The 16,229-nt window shown below is 50.0% G+C and overlaps 7 protein-coding genes across 7 annotated transcripts; 3 read left to right on the top strand and 4 right to left on the bottom strand.

Moving 5' to 3' along the window:
• Positions 1-127: 127 nt before the first annotated feature.
• Positions 128-1,174, top strand: N7509_003725 (NAD(P)H-dependent flavin oxidoreductase; the record flags this gene model as incomplete). The annotated part of the gene is made up of 1 exon (XM_056628362.1): positions 128-1,174. One exon carries the CDS (start codon positions 128-130, stop codon positions 1,172-1,174), a length of 1,047 nt encoding a protein of 348 aa, XP_056491096.1.
• A 465-nt stretch (positions 1,175-1,639) lies between these two features.
• Positions 1,640-3,244, bottom strand: N7509_003724 (taxilin; the record flags this gene model as incomplete). Its single annotated transcript, XM_056628361.1, has 5 exons — positions 1,640-2,131; positions 2,194-2,437; positions 2,501-2,649; positions 2,711-2,985; positions 3,106-3,244. 5 exons carry the CDS (start codon positions 3,242-3,244, stop codon positions 1,640-1,642), a joined length of 1,299 nt encoding a protein of 432 aa, XP_056491095.1.
• A 698-nt stretch (positions 3,245-3,942) lies between these two features.
• Positions 3,943-7,165, top strand: cym1 (pitrilysin family metalloprotease cym1; the record flags this gene model as incomplete). Its single annotated transcript, XM_056628360.1, has 2 exons — positions 3,943-4,322; positions 4,390-7,165. 2 exons carry the CDS (start codon positions 3,943-3,945, stop codon positions 7,163-7,165), a joined length of 3,156 nt encoding a protein of 1,051 aa, XP_056491094.1.
• A 657-nt stretch (positions 7,166-7,822) lies between these two features.
• Positions 7,823-10,292, top strand: N7509_003722 (fungal specific transcription factor domain-containing protein; the record flags this gene model as incomplete). Its single annotated transcript, XM_056628359.1, has 8 exons — positions 7,823-7,874; positions 8,034-8,098; positions 8,202-8,503; positions 8,567-9,002; positions 9,057-9,363; positions 9,441-9,655; positions 9,713-9,776; positions 9,832-10,292. 8 exons carry the CDS (start codon positions 7,823-7,825, stop codon positions 10,290-10,292), a joined length of 1,902 nt encoding a protein of 633 aa, XP_056491093.1.
• Positions 10,293-10,445: 153 nt separating this feature from the next.
• Positions 10,446-11,529, bottom strand: N7509_003721 (uncharacterized protein; the record flags this gene model as incomplete). Its single annotated transcript, XM_056628358.1, has 6 exons — positions 10,446-10,679; positions 10,802-10,969; positions 11,079-11,189; positions 11,279-11,299; positions 11,358-11,400; positions 11,462-11,529. The coding sequence occupies 6 exons, from the start codon at positions 11,527-11,529 to the stop codon at positions 10,446-10,448; spliced, it is 645 nt and encodes a 214-aa protein (XP_056491092.1).
• A 627-nt stretch (positions 11,530-12,156) lies between these two features.
• N7509_003720 (uncharacterized protein) lies at positions 12,157-13,543 on the bottom strand (the record flags this gene model as incomplete). The annotated part of the gene is made up of 2 exons (XM_056628357.1): positions 12,157-12,390; positions 12,452-13,543. The coding sequence occupies 2 exons, from the start codon at positions 13,541-13,543 to the stop codon at positions 12,157-12,159; spliced, it is 1,326 nt and encodes a 441-aa protein (XP_056491091.1).
• Positions 13,544-13,901: 358 nt separating this feature from the next.
• N7509_003719 (cytochrome P450) lies at positions 13,902-15,594 on the bottom strand (the record flags this gene model as incomplete). The annotated part of the gene is made up of 6 exons (XM_056628356.1): positions 13,902-14,067; positions 14,119-14,746; positions 14,801-14,930; positions 14,988-15,131; positions 15,190-15,220; positions 15,281-15,594. The coding sequence occupies 6 exons, from the start codon at positions 15,592-15,594 to the stop codon at positions 13,902-13,904; spliced, it is 1,413 nt and encodes a 470-aa protein (XP_056491090.1).
• Between the last annotated feature and the right edge of the window lie 635 nt (positions 15,595-16,229).

The following is a 16,229-nucleotide window of genomic DNA, read 5'->3' as shown; positions in this document are numbered from 1 at the left end:
TTGCTCGTGTTCCAATTTACGATATCCACCTTGAACACCCAACTATCCATATATACCCACGACACCACCATACATACCCCCACAAAAAAACCTTCCACCTCGTAACCACTCTACACCTCCACACAACATGTCTATCCAAACACCCCTCTGCTCCCTTCTCAAAATCCAACACCCAATCCTCCTCGCAGGAATGGCCCGCGCATCCAGCGCTCCCCTCGCCGCCGCCGTCTCGAACGCCGGCGGCCTCGGCACAGTGGGCGGACTGGGTTACACGCCTGAGCAACTAGCCGAGATGCTCACGGAACTGAAGTCTCTCCTAAAGGACCCCTCGCTCCCTTTCGGTGTGGATCTTGCCCTCCCACAAGTCGGCGGCTCAGCACGCGCCACAAACCACGATTACACGCACGGACAACTGGACCAATTAATCGACGTGACCATCTCGCACGGCGCGAAATTGTTCGTCTCGGCTGTCGGTGTTCCACCCGCACATGTCATCAAGCGTCTGCACGATGCCGGGATTTTGGTCATGAATATGGTTGGCGCGCCTAAGCATGCGGAGAAGGCTTTCCGCGCTGGGGTTGATATTGTTTGTGCGCAGGGTGGTGAGGGTGGCGGTCATACTGGTGATGTTCCTTTCTCCGTGCTTGTTCCGGCTGTTGTGGATGTGGCGCGGAAATATAAGAGTCCGTTGACTGGTCAGCCTGCGCTTGTGGTTGCGGCGGGCGGAGTTAATGATGGGCGGAGTTTGGCAGCGTCTTTGGCTCTTGGTGCTGCGGGTGTTTGGGTTGGTACGAGGTTTGTTGCGTCTGAGGAGAGTGGTGCTAGTCGTTTGCATAAGGAGGCTGTTGTTGGGGCTCAGTATGGTGAGACTCTGCGGACGCTTGTTGTGTCTGGTCGACCGCTGCGCATGTTGCCGAATGACTACGTTAAGGAGTGGGAGAGTCGACCGGCTGATATTCTTGCATTGACTGGGAAGGGTGTTGTGCCCATGATGAATGATTTGGAGAATGATAAAGATATTGATATGCCTTTCTTGATGGGTGATGTGTCTGCCATCGTGAAGGAGATCAAGCCAGCTGGGGATATTGTCAGGGAGATGGTTCAGCAGGCCGTGGCGGTGGTGAAGCAGAATAATTCCTACCTCGTTGGCAGTGGCCCGGGGAGCAAACTATAGATAATCCTTTATTGGAACTGGCTGTGAGGGCAGCACTAATATCAATCCGGGAGGGATTTATTCGTTGTTAATATGACAGGTACTTGTACAGAACTAGATGAACTTCAATGAACCGATAATGATCCTCGATTGAATGCTGCAAGTAACCACCTAGTTACCGAGGAAAGGGGAGCATGAACATAGCTCATGCAGAAAAAGCCTAGGCTGGATATGCATGCTTCTCCTGAACAATAACCAAAATGGCCTTGCGGACCACATCCAACTATCACAAACGTCCTATTCCGATGTTCGAGCATCTCGCATCTCACCAGAGGATGCGCTAGACCCCACAATCAAACCAGAACCAGGAAAAATCGGCAATAATTCTCAAAACTTGTAAAAAGAGATAAATCTCTACCATGAGAGGGAGCGGAGCATTTTCAATTCTTGCTCTCTATGGAACTGTAGCGAAGATGTGCAAGAAAATCAATGGCAACCATTAAGCACGGCGGCATTCTTCGATCGGGCCTCTAGCAGGCTCGGCGGAGGAGGGGGTCCAAAAACCGGTCTCTGCGAAGATGGGTCTGCACGGGGAATATCGCGGTCCGGCTCGTCCAAATCGCCCTCGTCACTTAACTCTTCCTCGTCCTCATAATCATCATCGTATTCACTCTCAGTGCCTTCGTCATCATGGTCCAGGTGTTCATCCCCTTCCGGCAGTCCTTCGCCACGACCTTGGGCCTGCATCCGACGACATAGAGTCTCTAGATGTTGACACTTTCGGCGCCATCGTTCCATTTCCTCTTGGTTTCGAGTGCGTTCTTCGGCCATTTCGAGAATATTCCGGTTCGTTTGCTCGTGTTTGCGATTCAGAGTGTGATTCTCCTTTTCTAACCGTTTGGTCTTCTTCGACATCTCTTCCATTTCCTTGCGGAAGGTCAGGAAAAGCTCGTTACTGTTGTTCAGAGTGTCTTCGACCTGGAGGTAAAGTTAGTTGTCAGAACTTCATCACCCCTCGTATCCGCATGGAGGCAACGCACCTGCTTGAACTTCTCTACGTAGATATTGAGCTGGCTTCGCAGTTCTGCCTCGGTATGTGAGAAAGTGGAGACCTGAGCACTTAATGCTCGACCTCGAGCGGTCTCATTGTCGGCAGTTCGTCGTTGCTCCTCATATTTGATCGTCAAACTTTGGATCTCGGAGTCCTTGCTACGGAGGAGACCCTTGTAGTGTAGTTCTCGAGTATCGAATTGTTCGCTGATCGTCTTCAGCTTCGCGCGGAGACTGCTATCATGTTAGTCGGTGTGAGACGCAAAGGTCAGCTACAGCTTAGATATGTTTGCATACGCATCGTCCAGATCCACGTCCACCTTTTCGTTGCGAGGGTTCCCTTTGGCAGCCATGACATCTTGAATGTCGTACAGGAGAGAATCGAGTCGTTCGTTGACGATGAGACGTGCCTTCTTTTCCGTATCTTCGAGCTTTTTGTTTTCGTCCTACCCAGAAATCCACGGTCAGCTTGAAACGGGGGACTGATAACGGAACACCTTGGCGTACCTTGACTTTTTTATTTTCCTTTGTCAGCTCGCGACACAGCTTCTCCAGCTTGTCCTTCATGGTCACGGTCTTATTCAACTCTGATTTCCCCTTCTCTTGGTCCTTCTGCACTTGGTCCGCACGCTTTTTGCTCTTCGCATAGTCACGGTCCAGTTTCTTCATATCGGATAGTAGTTCGATATACTTCTTGTGGACCGTTTCCAAACGAGTCATTGGAGATTCGATATTGTTCAGTAGCTGATTGAGGTCTCGGGTGGCTTTCTTCACTTCGCGCTCTATAGTATCAAGTTCATGTTAGTTCGTTCTATCCCCATGTCCGGTATATCGAATCAGAGGAAACCCCCGCATATCCTTCGATACTGCGGTGGCCTTCTCCAGAGGTAACCATCACGCACCGATTTCCTGCTCCTGGTCCTTTTCACCAGCAGCATCTTGCTCCAACTGAGAGATCTTTGCGGCGAGTAGTTTCGAGGTCTCATTCGGATCGGCCACTTTCTTCCCCTTGTTCTTCTTGGCCATAGTGGTCGACGACATGGTAATAAATGGGCCGGCCGCGGCTGAGGCTTTACTAACTTGTCGATCGAGGCGTATGGCAGTCGTGCGGGGAGTCAGAGGTCGAAAATCTGTGCAGGAACGGGATGCAGTTTAGGAGGATGGCGGGATGGTCAATCGGAGTAGCGGGTGAGGGAAGGTCAACGGGAGAACCCAGAGGCAAGGCGGGATCGATTGAGAGATCACCTCTGGGGTCGTTTGAAGAGTCAAAGGTGGGAACTCAGCGCTTTCCTGGAGAAGCGGCCTTTCTCTGGTTTCCTTCGTCGGAGGCAGAATCGACGAGGGGGGTTAGTCATCCAGCCGCACCAGCCACACGTTACTATAGTACACGATAGAGAACACTATAGTATGTATGCTGATATGCTGGGGACTCTTTTTTGGAAGACTTTAGAGTGGAAAGAATTAGTGTCCAAAGCTATCTAAACTATGCAAGTTCCACCTGTCCGCAAGTTCCCCCGACGTGGGAATGCACCATCACGAGGGTTGAGCGTCTAGCGTGTATGACATAAGCCTCTCTCCGGGGCTTTCGGGCCGATCTGTTCAAGTTCAAGTTCAAGTTTATCCTCATTCTTCTTGTTTTGTCTCCGATCTTTCTTCTTCTTTTACACTACAGGGCAAACTTCACCTTCGTTCATTCGTTATTAGACCATCGACCGGACTGGTAGAATCCCCCAGACACCATGTTGCGCACCTACATGGGCCTGAGCAGAGCCCGCGCTCCAGCTCTGCGCCAACCCATCTCCAGTCGCGCTTTGAAATCGAAATCTGCGATCCCTCAAATATACAAGGCGACTCGATCGGCATCCACTGTGACAAACATCGACAGCTTCCCAAAGATTGGCGAGAAGCTCCATGGTTTCACCGTTCAAGAGAAACAGCACGTTCCAGAGCTACACTTGACCGCAGTCCGATTGACTCATGACAAGACCGAGGCCGACTACTTGCATGTCGCGAGAGATGACAAGAATAATGTCTTTGGCATTGGATTCAAAACGAATCCCCCCAACGCCACGGGTGTCCCACACATTCTGGAGCACACAACACTATGCGGCAGCGAGAAGTAAGTCCCATCCTCTACCTGGATATGGATCTACCAGAGACACTAACCGGCGATCTTCCACTATCAGATTCCCTATTCGCGATCCATTCTTCAAGATGCTTCCACGATCTCTGTCAAATTTTATGAATGCCTTTACCGCCTCTGATCACACCACATATCCCTTCGCTACGACAAATCAGCAAGATTTCCGCAACCTTCTGTCCGTGTATCTGGATGCGACCCTGCACCCACTTCTCAAGGAGGAAGATTTCCGCCAGGAAGGCTGGCGACTTGGCCCCGAGGACCCGCGCGCTCTTCAATCGGCCCCCGGGGAAGCCGAGAAAAAGGCGCAACTGGATGATATCGTTTTCAAGGGTGTTGTGTACAATGAGATGAAGGGTCAAATCTCGGACGCCAACTACCTATACTACATCAAGTTCAAGGAGAACATCATCCCGGCTCTCAACAACTCCGGAGGTGATCCGGAATACATCACTGATCTCACACACAAGCAGCTGAGTGACTTTTCTAAGCGCAACTACCACCCAAGCAACTCCAAAATCTTGACATACGGAGACATGCCTTTGGAGCGTCATTTGGAGCAGGTTGGAGCAGTTCTAGATGGGTTTGACAAGGGTCAGGTGGATACCGATATCAAGCAACCCGTGAGCCTTAGCAATGGCCCCGTCAACGTCACTGTGCCCGGTCCTATCGATACCTTCTCCAGCGAGGACAAGCAGTACAAGACATCCACTTCGTGGTACATGGGTGATTCTACCGACGTTGTCGAGACTTTCTCTGTCGGAATCGTTTCGTCTCTTTTCCTGGATGGATATGGTTCTCCCATGTACCGTGCGCTTATTGAGAGCGGCCTGGGATCGTCCTTCACCCCCAATACCGGTCTGGATAACTCGGGCAAGACCCCTGTATTTTCCGTTGGTGTCACCGGTGTGAGCGAGGCAGAGGCTCCTGCTGTGAAACAAGCTGTTCAGAATGCATTCCGCGAATCCGTCACTGCCGGCTTCAGCGGGGAGAAGGTGCGCGGCTTCCTGCACCAGCTGGAGCTTTCCTTGCGCCACAAGACCGCCAACTTTGGAATTGGCGTAATGGAGAAGACTATCTCGTCTTGGCTTAATGGCTCAAACCCCATGAAGGAGTTGGCTTGGAATGAGGTCATTGGAGAGTTCAAGAGGCGCTACGAGAAGCCCGGTTACCTCGAGTCTCTGGTAGAGAAGTATCTCCTCAATGACCAGTGTATGACTTTTACCATGGTGGGAACTCCTACCTTCAACAAGGATTTAGATGACAAGGAGGCCGTTCGCCGCCAAACCAAATTGTCGCAACTCATCGAACAGCATGGCTCGGTTGAAAATGCCGTTGCCAAGTTGAGCGAAGAGGAACTGCAACTCCTGAAGGTGCAAGAGGACGCACACAATGCCGATCTTAGCTGCCTTCCAACTGTGCGCGTAAAGGATATTTCGCGGGAAAAGGAGCGGAAGCCTGTGCGCGAGTCGAAGGTCAACGATACTGAGGTTGTATGGCGCGAGGCCCCGACCAACGGTCTGACCTACTTCCAGGCTGTCAACGCCTTTGACGACCTGCCTGATGATCTTCGCCTCTTGATGCCCCTCTTTAATGACTGCGTTATGCGCTTGGGCACAGCCAGCCGATCTATGGAGCAATGGGAGGACCTGATCAAGTTGAAGACCGGTGGAATTTCCACCTCTTCTTTCCTTGTAAACTCCCCAACTCACTTGGATCAGTTCAAGGAGGGCCTGCAGTTTACCGGTTTCGCTCTAGACCAGAATATCCCCGAGATGCTGGAAATGCTCTCGGCTCTGGTCATGGAGACTGACTTTACCAGCCCTGCCGCCCCCGCAATGATCCAAGAGCTCCTGCGTTTGACCACCAACGGAGCGCTGGATTCTGTTGCGGGCACCGGCCACCGATTTGCAGTCAATGCCGCCGCTGCTAGTTTGTCTCGTAGCCTGTGGGTCTCGGAGCAACAATCTGGACTGGAGCAACTACAAGCCACAGCCAACCTTCTTCGGGACGCCGAGTCCTCCCCAGAGCGTTTGCAGGAGTTGATTGAGAAGCTTCGCCTCATCCAAGCGTTTGCCATTTCCAAGACTTCCAACCTGCGAGTGCGTATGGTTTGTGAGCCTGAAAGCGCTACTCGGAACGAGTCCGTTCTGCAGAAGTGGTTGTCTGGGCTGCCCAAGACTTTCTCCCCAAGCGGATCCGGATCTGCTTCCTCTTTCAAGTCTGTTGACAAGGCACTATATGACCTGCCCTACAAGGTCTACTACTCTGGCCAGGCTAGCCAAACTGTGCCATTCGTCGACTCATCTAGTGCTCCTCTTACCGTGCTCTCCCAACTTTTGACCCACAACTACTTGCACCCCGAGATCCGCGAGAAGGGCGGTGCATACGGTGCCGGTGCTAGCAACGGACCTATCAAGGGTATTTTCACCTTCATGAGCTACCGGGATCCCAACCCCATGAACTCTCTCAAGGTTTTCCAGAACAGTGGAATCTTCGCCAGAGACCGCGCCTGGTCTGAGCGTGAGATCGAGGAGGCTAAGCTTGGTATCTTCCAAGGCCTCGATGCTCCCATGAGTGTCGATGATGAAGGTGCTCGCTACTTCCTGAGCGGTGTCACCCATGAAATGGACCAGAAGTGGAGAGAACAGGTCCTGGATGTTACCGCCAAGGATGTCAATGAGGTCGCCGACCGCTTCCTTGTCAATGGATCGCAGAAGTCTACTTGTGTCCTTGGTGAAAAGAAGGACTGGGCTGACGCTAGCTGGGAGGTACGCAAGCTGTCTATGGGCCAGCAGGAAGATGCGGCTCCCGCGGCTTAGTGGATATTCATATCCATCCAGGGTTCCCCCGTGTATTATTAAGTTTTGCATTTGCGGCACGTTCCGAGATCTATGCATGCCCCTTGTACATATATGTATACTATCTGTCCGGTTTGTCTATGAATCTCCGGTCTCCTCTTCTTCGGCTTTCATTTCCTTTCCCTCTTTTTTCCCTCTTCCCCTCTCCCATATACACCGCGCTTCAAGATCTATACGTGTCCATGACACCAGAGCTCCTCACATCTGCAACTAGCCGCCTCCTTTGGTTGCAGAGGTGGCATCCTATTCCCTTCACGGGGGATGCAGCGCAAGAACAGCAGAATGTGAGCCCTCGAGGCACACTTCAATCTCCGTTTCTCGGAACCGCCCTGGACTTTTCAGCCTACGCAGGACGGACTAAAAATGTGAGAACATAAATCATGCCTTGATTAGTTCAAGCTGTACGAGTAGCATATAGAAATGAATTTAATCCTCCGTAATAATAATATCTTCTCCATATCACAATATCTCCATATCTCCATAGTTCCATGTGGATCTCCCCGGAAAATCGGTCCGTGCCTCTCCAGCCTTAATCACGTGCTTCTGTTAATCACGACCGACTCAACTTTGGGTTTCTCCTGGATCTCGTAAGATGCGACCTTTTGATCTCCAATCGCCATGGAGAAGCAGGCCAAAATGGTCCTGGGCCCCAAGCCTACCAAGGCATGTGGTGAGTCCCCCCCCTTTCCACCATGTGGATCGGAAAGGTACTGATTGTGTGGGACCAGTCAATTGTAGGCGATTAAAGGTATGCGCCCGAGCATGTGCATTGCATAGGATCTGGGATGATCTTCGATTGACCGCCCACAGATGAAATGTGAGGTCTCAGGGGCTCCGCCGTGTCGCCGATGTAGGCATACACAAACAGCTTGTGTATTTAAGCCTCGTGCCAATGTGTGTTTGTTTTTTCTACTATCATTACGCCCCGCAATGCAATACAATGCAATGCAATGCCTCGCTCGTTGTCAACTTGAACTTGAATTAACCAACTCTCAAGGCTTCTGCCATTCATGAACTTGTCGATGAGGCCCAGAATGAACTGCTGATCACCAGAACTTCAACGGCACCTGATCAGCAAGCTATCCTCGATCGCCTAGATCGTATCGAAGCTGCGCTTGGCATCACCCAAGACGCCTCCGAGACAGGATCCGTCTCGCAGGATATGAGTATCGACGACGAAGTAGACTCCGTACCATTGCAGGGCGTCTGGAATGCTGTCGCTCACTTGAGATCTATCACTCGGCCGGTGCCAGATGAGAAGGTCTGGTCACGTCCCACTATCAAGAAGCTTTGGAGCTCGTAAGTATTCCTCCGGACAAGCATGCTTATAGCCCCGAACTGCTCCTAATTTGCGTGACTAAGGTTTTTAAACAATCTGCCCCTGCTGCATTTTCTAAGCGACCGGGATGCATTCGTATCACCGACACCATTACTGCTTGCATCTGTTCTCTACATTTCTGCTCTTCATCACCGATCATCTGAGCTGGCCTCATTTGATGCGGGTTACTTTGCCGCCACTTGCAGCGCTATAAATGAATTACTTACACCGAGCTTCAGACCTGGTCTTCCTCCAAGACGGGAAAGCCATACAACTGATGATTCCGCCGACTCTTTACCACCGAAGCGAAGAGCATTTAACGATATCCTTGGCCTTATCATGGCGAGTTTGAGCTCAGAGGCTTATATTGATGCTACTGGCTCGTGGATAGCGATGGCATACCGCCTTTGGCTGGATCACTGCCCGTCTCAAATAGATGCCACGACTCCAGAATGGCGGGGGTTATTTTCCGGCCTTCAGGTAAGATGGCACATGCGGTAGCCATTGTTGATTAAGGGGTTAATGAGTTTTCAGGTTATCGATATCGAACATGCATCTATGCATATGTCTTATCCTATGCTGCCCAGGCAACCTCCAACGCCAGGTATCCAGCGCGTTGACAACCATCAGGGGAATGCATACCAGAGTCTCTCTGATATGATGCACTACGGTCTCAGCCACTTTGTGGGCAGGGGACTACCGACTATCTGGTCTTCAATCAATGCCGATGTTCCTGATAGTCCTGTCATCCAGACCTCGTTTACCGAACAGGACTCTGAAGTTATCCGTCTTTGGGCGCGGAAGATTGACGATTGGCTTGTTAAATATAATGGGGCATCTCGTAAGTTCCTTTTCACTACCATACTTACTATATAATGGCTGGAAATTCGGGTCTAACACCACAACGCCATGTTCTAGAGCCATCTCCTTCAGATAGACAGGGTATCGTGATACTTTTGCAATATCATTTGCATAAACTATACGTTCTGTCTATCTATCACCCTGCTCGGGGGTTTGACTTGAGTTCGGCAAATATCACCCCCGTCGAAAGACATGAGCTGCTCGTATCAGCCCGTGCGGTATTGAGGTTACGCCAGGACGATGCCAGCATCTGGTCGAACTGGGACTTGATCGTAAGACCATCCTTGTCTTTTTTCTTTATTGCTATATCAAAAGCTAATTTATCCTAGATGATCACCTGGGCTGCCATTCTCTTACTCCGCGGCGTGGAAGACGGCATGACACACCAAGACGGTAAGAACCCTCATCTATAACTGGAAGATAATGAATGAGACTGACCCTTCTACAGACCTCCACCTAATCCAGGCCCATCTCCGCAGCCTAGAAAGATCCCACCAATCTTCCGAAAGCGTCCACACCGTTCTCTCCCAACGTCTCGAATCAAGCATGCAAGCCATGCACACTCCACCAGACACAACCTCCGCCCTCGCATTCCCAGTCGCCAACGCAGACGATTCTTGGGCTATCTTCGACCAAGAAATCATGTCCCTCGCAAACCCACCCTGGCTCTTCCAGGATTCCGCATTTCCCCACACCCAGAAATCTCCAACACATCAAGTCCAGCCTGTACAGACCGGCTTACAATCCGTCGCCTATGGCTCGGGCCTTATGCCAACCCCGGCTCAGCAGTTCGCGGCTAGTGCCCAGTGGGGAACACCTCCAGAGGCCATGCAGGATGCATTGCCGTCTACTCTTAATCGGATATTCGGTAATGAGCCTCATCAATCACATAACAATGGTCTCATGTAGATAGTGGGGAGCTTTATCTGTAAATATCTATTTCAACGAATATATGCCATCTCATATACATCAACTACTTTCTTTGCCAGTAGAAATCCAATGAATATTTCGTTGAAGCAGCTCCGAGTCGTTCTAAATCTCTAGCTCATCATGTAGCCAAATTCATTTTAGTCTCCTCACCACAAATCGAAGCTTAAAAGACTCAACATTCGCATGATACTTATCAAACCCCTTATCAACACCCTGCCAATCCTCTCTCCAAGAATCAACCTTCCACCTAGTCCCCGTCTCCATCTCAACCTGCTCCCACATCCTCTTCCACGTATCAAGATCATGCCGGTAATTCCCCGGCGCATTCTCTTTATCATCAGGGTCCTCAGGATCAGTCCTTCCAGCCTGTCTCCCAATCAAAAGCGACCCAGGCTCAGGACGAAGAAAAGTAATAACTCGCTTGATAGCCTCGACCTGCTTTTCCCAGGGAAGAGGTGGAAGAATGAAGCTGCATTGACAATGCTTACTTTTCCGGTAAGTTTCTTCACCAGGTCGGAGTTCGGGTCAAATATATCTGCAACTATGAAGTCGCAGTTTAGGGTCTCGCGATCGGCGAATAGATCGTACCCGATGTCGAAGAAGTCGCGGCGTAGATCGGAGGCGTAGATGTTTTCTGATGGGACTCCGTCGTAAACCTATTCATTGGGATACAGTTATTAGCTTCGACTTTTCCTCGACAACCCGGGCCTAGGCGTAGCTGATACTGACGAGTTGCCGAAGCTCTTGTCCTATGGCACAGCCTACGTCAAGGAGCTTCTCGCCGGACTTGAGTCGTTGAAGGACCTCGGTATAGACTGGAGATTGGGGGATGCTCAGATCAAGAAACCGGAATGAACCAATGCAAGGGTAGGGGAACTAGATTTTGTTAACTACGGGATTTCTTTGGGTGGTTACCTCCTAAGATAAATTCCTTCTTGAAATGAATCTTGAAGGATAAGACTTACGACTGAATAAGCTCGTTCCCTCTAGTCCATATGTTAGCACATCGGACGATACGCATACCGCGGTCCTTCTTTAGCTCACCACGTCTACAACATGCTGCAGAACCTGATCTGACGGGATGTTGCTGTACTCTCTCCAGTATAGTCTTCGCCGGTTCTGGAACCTCGTCGATTGTCGGCTCATACCAGGGTAGCTCCTTCGGGTCCAGGCCCTTGGAGAGCATACTCTGGAGATCGTTCTCGGCCTTGGCCATGGTGCGATTGCTGGCGGAGTGGGGTATCCTGCTGGTGTGAGATATGATAGATAGGTGGCAGTAATTCAAGTTGTATAGTTGGATCTTCGGGAGCTCCAGGGCTTGTACGGTATATTGCTGGCTTGTTCGAGGAACCCCGGAAGTCGGCGACGGCTGACGACAAAGCCCCCGCAGCGGGTGGATCCTGTTCGGAGATAGGACTACTAGCTAGAAGCTTTGAATAGTACTATTTACGCCCGCCGGGATGCCCCGGGGTTGGATACAGGTAGCATAAATTTGAACATACAAAATTGAATGAAATAATGTTCATACGAAATATATTCAAGGCCGAGATAGCTCTTAGTACTTAAGGGAAAGTGTATGGTCCAAATGATGCCAACATAGGGCAGCGTTATCAATTCACACTGCAAACGCGTATTCGCATCTAAGCGATCGCAGTCGACAGTCCATTAAATCATTATCGACGGGGTATAAGGTACATGAGAAAAAAAGTCATAATATCGTACAGCTAGTATGGCAGTTGTCAGGCAACCAGCATCAAGTACGGCGCAGCCAGATATCAATTCAGCGTGTCTGCGTCGCGAGAATGCGGTTTCTGGGCCAAATCCAGAGCTACATCTGATGACTTCACTGATCCGAGACGAGGGGAGGTACCTGTCTCACCCGGAGATTCTGCGGTGGCTGGGCTTTCTGTCCCAAATGCAGGAACGGCTCATGTTGGTCATCTGACAACTGGCGAGCGGATGAATCGCTTGACTTTCTAGTACGAGTTTTGGGGATTTTGATTTCGTTAGTTAAATAGAAGGCCTGCCTTTCGAGGTTGTTAGGTGGTTGCTCTGTCGATTTTGAGTGCTGAGCAGGCTGGGAAATCAAGTTAGCATTTGTATAAGTACCATTCGGAAACAATCTTGGTAACTCATACCGCATGAGCGTCATCAAGTTCAAGACCCCGTTGGTGGGCCAGTTCTTGAGCAGCCAAACGCTTTCTTTCAATCGCAGACTCTTCTTCTAGTCTTGCGCGTTCCTCTTCCATTTTCAGATCATCCATCGACAAGGCATTGACGCCGTGAATAACACCAGAGTCAGGACTCGTTGGTGATTTTGTTGAAGATCGCCTTTTCTTCTTCTTGTTCTTCTTCTTGGATTTTCTAGAAGAGGCCTCAGCAAGGCTGGACGTTCCTGACGCCGACCTTACCATCTCTGATTTTGTTCCAGACTGGTCATCTGATTCCAGGCCAGTTCCCCGGCGGCCAAAGGCGAGCGCAAATTCATCATCCAGCGGAACTGCATCTTCCTCCTCGTCACTAGGAAATAAATCACCACGCGAGCTCAAAGAATTCGCCGTTCCTTTCGAGGACTGTGTGGAGCTCCGGTTCCGCCCATTCCAAGCGTAGGCTATTTGATCACCATCGTCCTCGGTAGCTTCCATCAAAGGCTCATCCTCCTGGGGATGTCGCTTCAAGCTACCAGGATGTTCCTGTAGATCCGCAGCGGACGGTCGGTACTTCACGCCCTTCGCACCTAACCTCCAGGGGAAGCGCTCAAGAAATCCAATCAGTGACGAGCTGGGAATGACGGTCGGGTCGCTGCGATTATCTGGAATGTGCACCGTGCTCCTCCGTCTTGTGTGACGTGTACCATAACTCATACGCCTCGGGCGACGCGGCTGCTCCGCACTCCCCCTGGCCAGACCACTACCAGCTAGGAGACGGTCCAGCTCGCCGGTGCCCCATCCTAGTAACGTCTCGTCGGTCTCTTCGTTGTCCCAATCATCATAGAAATCGAAGTTGTCTTCGGCACGCCCGCGTCGCCGGCGACGGAGATGGTCGTCTCGACTTGGAAGACACGGGTCTGTACAAGTCTGGACGCAATTGCCGACCGCGGCCAGGCAGGGGGAAATGTAGTTCTGTGAAAAGGTGTAGAGTCCCTCTTGGGCGGTTTCATTGGCGGTCTCGAAGTTGTGGGAGAGTTGGTTGATCCGCTGCCGAAAGCGCGGATCACGCGGTCGCATCATCTTGAAGCTCGTCTCAGATGACCAGTGACAGAGGGTCTGGTATAGTCGAATTTACTTCATCGGCGCGTTGGGTGGTTGGGTGAGCGATGGAGCAACGAGCGGTTGGCGACGATGTCATTGGGTTAGTCAGCGAGCACGTGAAACTGGGGTAGCTGGGTGCTTCCCAAAAGGGAAAGCCGATGTATAAAACTGCGGAAGCACTATTCAATAGCAGTCTACTATACATTTTAAGCAGCCTACTGGCTATGGCTCTGAGCCTCTGATATTGCTTGATTTTCTGTTCTTATTTTGCTATGCTTTCTCAACAATCTATCTAAATCATTCGCTCCAGTGGCCTACACAAACAATAAACACAACATTAAACCGATACTTCTTGGAATGTGAGAAGACATTTTTGGTCCTTTGGTCGTGATGCGATAATCTGGTCGTCAATCGACATGTCACTAGACATCTGGGGTGCGATGTTTGTCGTGAACCTGCCATAAATGTCTCGGAGAAGCGTCTTCATTTCGACAAGGGCAAGGCTGCGACAAATTAGTATAGCGCAGCATATTCAATTGAAAAAGGGCACTCACTTCTTTCCGATACATCCTCGACCTCCAGCGGCGAATGCAAAGAAAAGTCTGTTTCTCTCCGCTTCCCCTTCCTTCTCAAGCCATCTCTCCGGAAGGAATTCCGACGCATTAGGAAATACAGATGTATCCATCAGATGCATCGAATAGGCTTGACAGCTAACAATCGAGTTCCCAGGAAGTGAGTAACCGCTGATATCTCTCCCTTCTTTGGGGACATATCGAGGCAGACTCATTGGGATCGGTGGGAAAAGTCTTAGCCCTTCCTTGATAACAGCGTCCATATACGGTAAATCGTCGAGTTTGGCGTTCGGGTTGTCAATGATTTCCTGGTGGAGACGCTTCTGGACCGAAAGTGACCTTGGAAGGGATAACTCATGCATGAGGAAACAGAGCGCATCGCCTGTTGTATCGATTCCCGCAGCTAAGTGATCCATACATTCCGCGGCCATCTGAATTTCTTCAATATTGTTGGCCTTGCTTCGCAGCTTATGGAGCAGAGCTGACTCTTCCGTCTTTGTGTTGGAAACTCTGTTAAGAACAAACGTATGGGACAGAGACATCATAGGTTTAGGGGTGAAGCAAGACCGAATAGATGCCAAGACGGGCCAGTGATGCTGAACAAGCCTGCCTAAGCGTTTCAAGTTAGTCATGTAGATTTGAATTGTACAGATAATGTCCTTACTTTGGAGCCGATCGTCGTATGAAAGATCCTCCATCAATACATAATCCTCCTTCTCATCAAGGGACTTTGTGCCAGATGGATTGAAGAGAGCATGCGAAGCACAGTCAAGGGCATAGCAATGAAGTACCGTCTAAGTAGTAGTCAGCAAGGCGGAATCGGATCTTAGTAGATGTTCAATGTCACCGACATAAGTGTCTAAATAACTACCAGCAGAAGCAGCACATTTTTGGACAACCTTGGCAGCATTCTGCTGAATTCCCTGGATAATAGTGGAGTTCAAAATGTTGGTCATGGCATATCGTTCCGCAAATAGCTTTCTTCGTTGCGAATGCTGCTTTTCATTAGTACTCATCCTGATATACAGTCTGTTTCAGGGTAGTAGTTCATACTTCATTTTTGTTCAAGAGTGCGAACATGGGTCTATATTAGATATTGATTAGTATAGCATCAACGTTGTTGCATGGGTGTCACAAAACCTACCGGCGACCGTACTGCTTGAAAAGATTGTAGAACTCTGTTTTGTCATAGCCACTTCCACCACTTTGGTAGATTTCTTTCATTCCTTCCAAATTGGCAAATGCGACCTCATTGGGAGCTAGACGAACAACAGGTCCATAGCGTTCATGTAAACTGTGAATCCAGACTCGACGTTTCCCTTGAAACTCATAGTACTTCAACACGAAACTGGTGAGATTCGTATACCATGGCCCAGGCACCTTGGTTGCGATGGCTCTAAATATCGTTGAGGCAAGATAAGCAATGCATGCAATTACCAATAGGTAAAGTGTATACATGATCGCGGGTGTTTTATTGAAATATGTACTTTGAGGTGTCAGAGTGAGTTACAGATATTCCAAGGAAACACATCATCTTATACCATTGATAAGAACAGGGCAGCGTACAATATTGTGGAAGTTGGTGCGGCGGGTCAGGACCCATTCATTGATGGTTAAACCCTGTATGGCAGGTGATGGAGATGAGGGTTGCTTTTCGAAAGCCGACAAATGTGTGATGAATGAATAATGGAACTCATTACTGGTCGGAAATGCTTTGGGGTTGGGGGTGATCACCCACCAATTCTTTAGTTATCTTTCTTTACCTTTCTTTACTCATCGCCATGGCCGGCCGACTCCGCACAACGCCGATAACGCTAAACCGAATTTAGGAAGTCGAGGAGATGCAGGAACAGCCTTGGGATTCCATCTGCCGACCTCCCCATTATCGATCTGGTCACAAAAACACTTGTGGCTAAAGTTTAGTCTGTCCTGTCTAGCCCGCTTTGGTAGGCCAGGGCGATATGTTCGAGTCAGATTCTCGCACAATCCATCAACCCTTCCACCCCTCACTGTTTCTCCTCGGGATTCCTTAAGCGTTTATCGCAGATTCCCGCTTATCTGCCGATACTACCTCGTGCATAGGGTAACGAACT

This window comes from Penicillium cosmopolitanum (genome assembly GCF_028827165.1).
Source record: "Penicillium cosmopolitanum strain IBT 29677 chromosome Unknown utg000005l:1.0-4006212.0:1.0-4009387.0, whole genome shotgun sequence".
In the NCBI taxonomy this organism is placed as follows: Eukaryota; Fungi; Ascomycota; class Eurotiomycetes; order Eurotiales; family Aspergillaceae; genus Penicillium; species Penicillium cosmopolitanum.
Note: the sequence above shows the minus strand (reverse complement) of the source record. Positions and strands in the feature narration are given on the sequence as shown.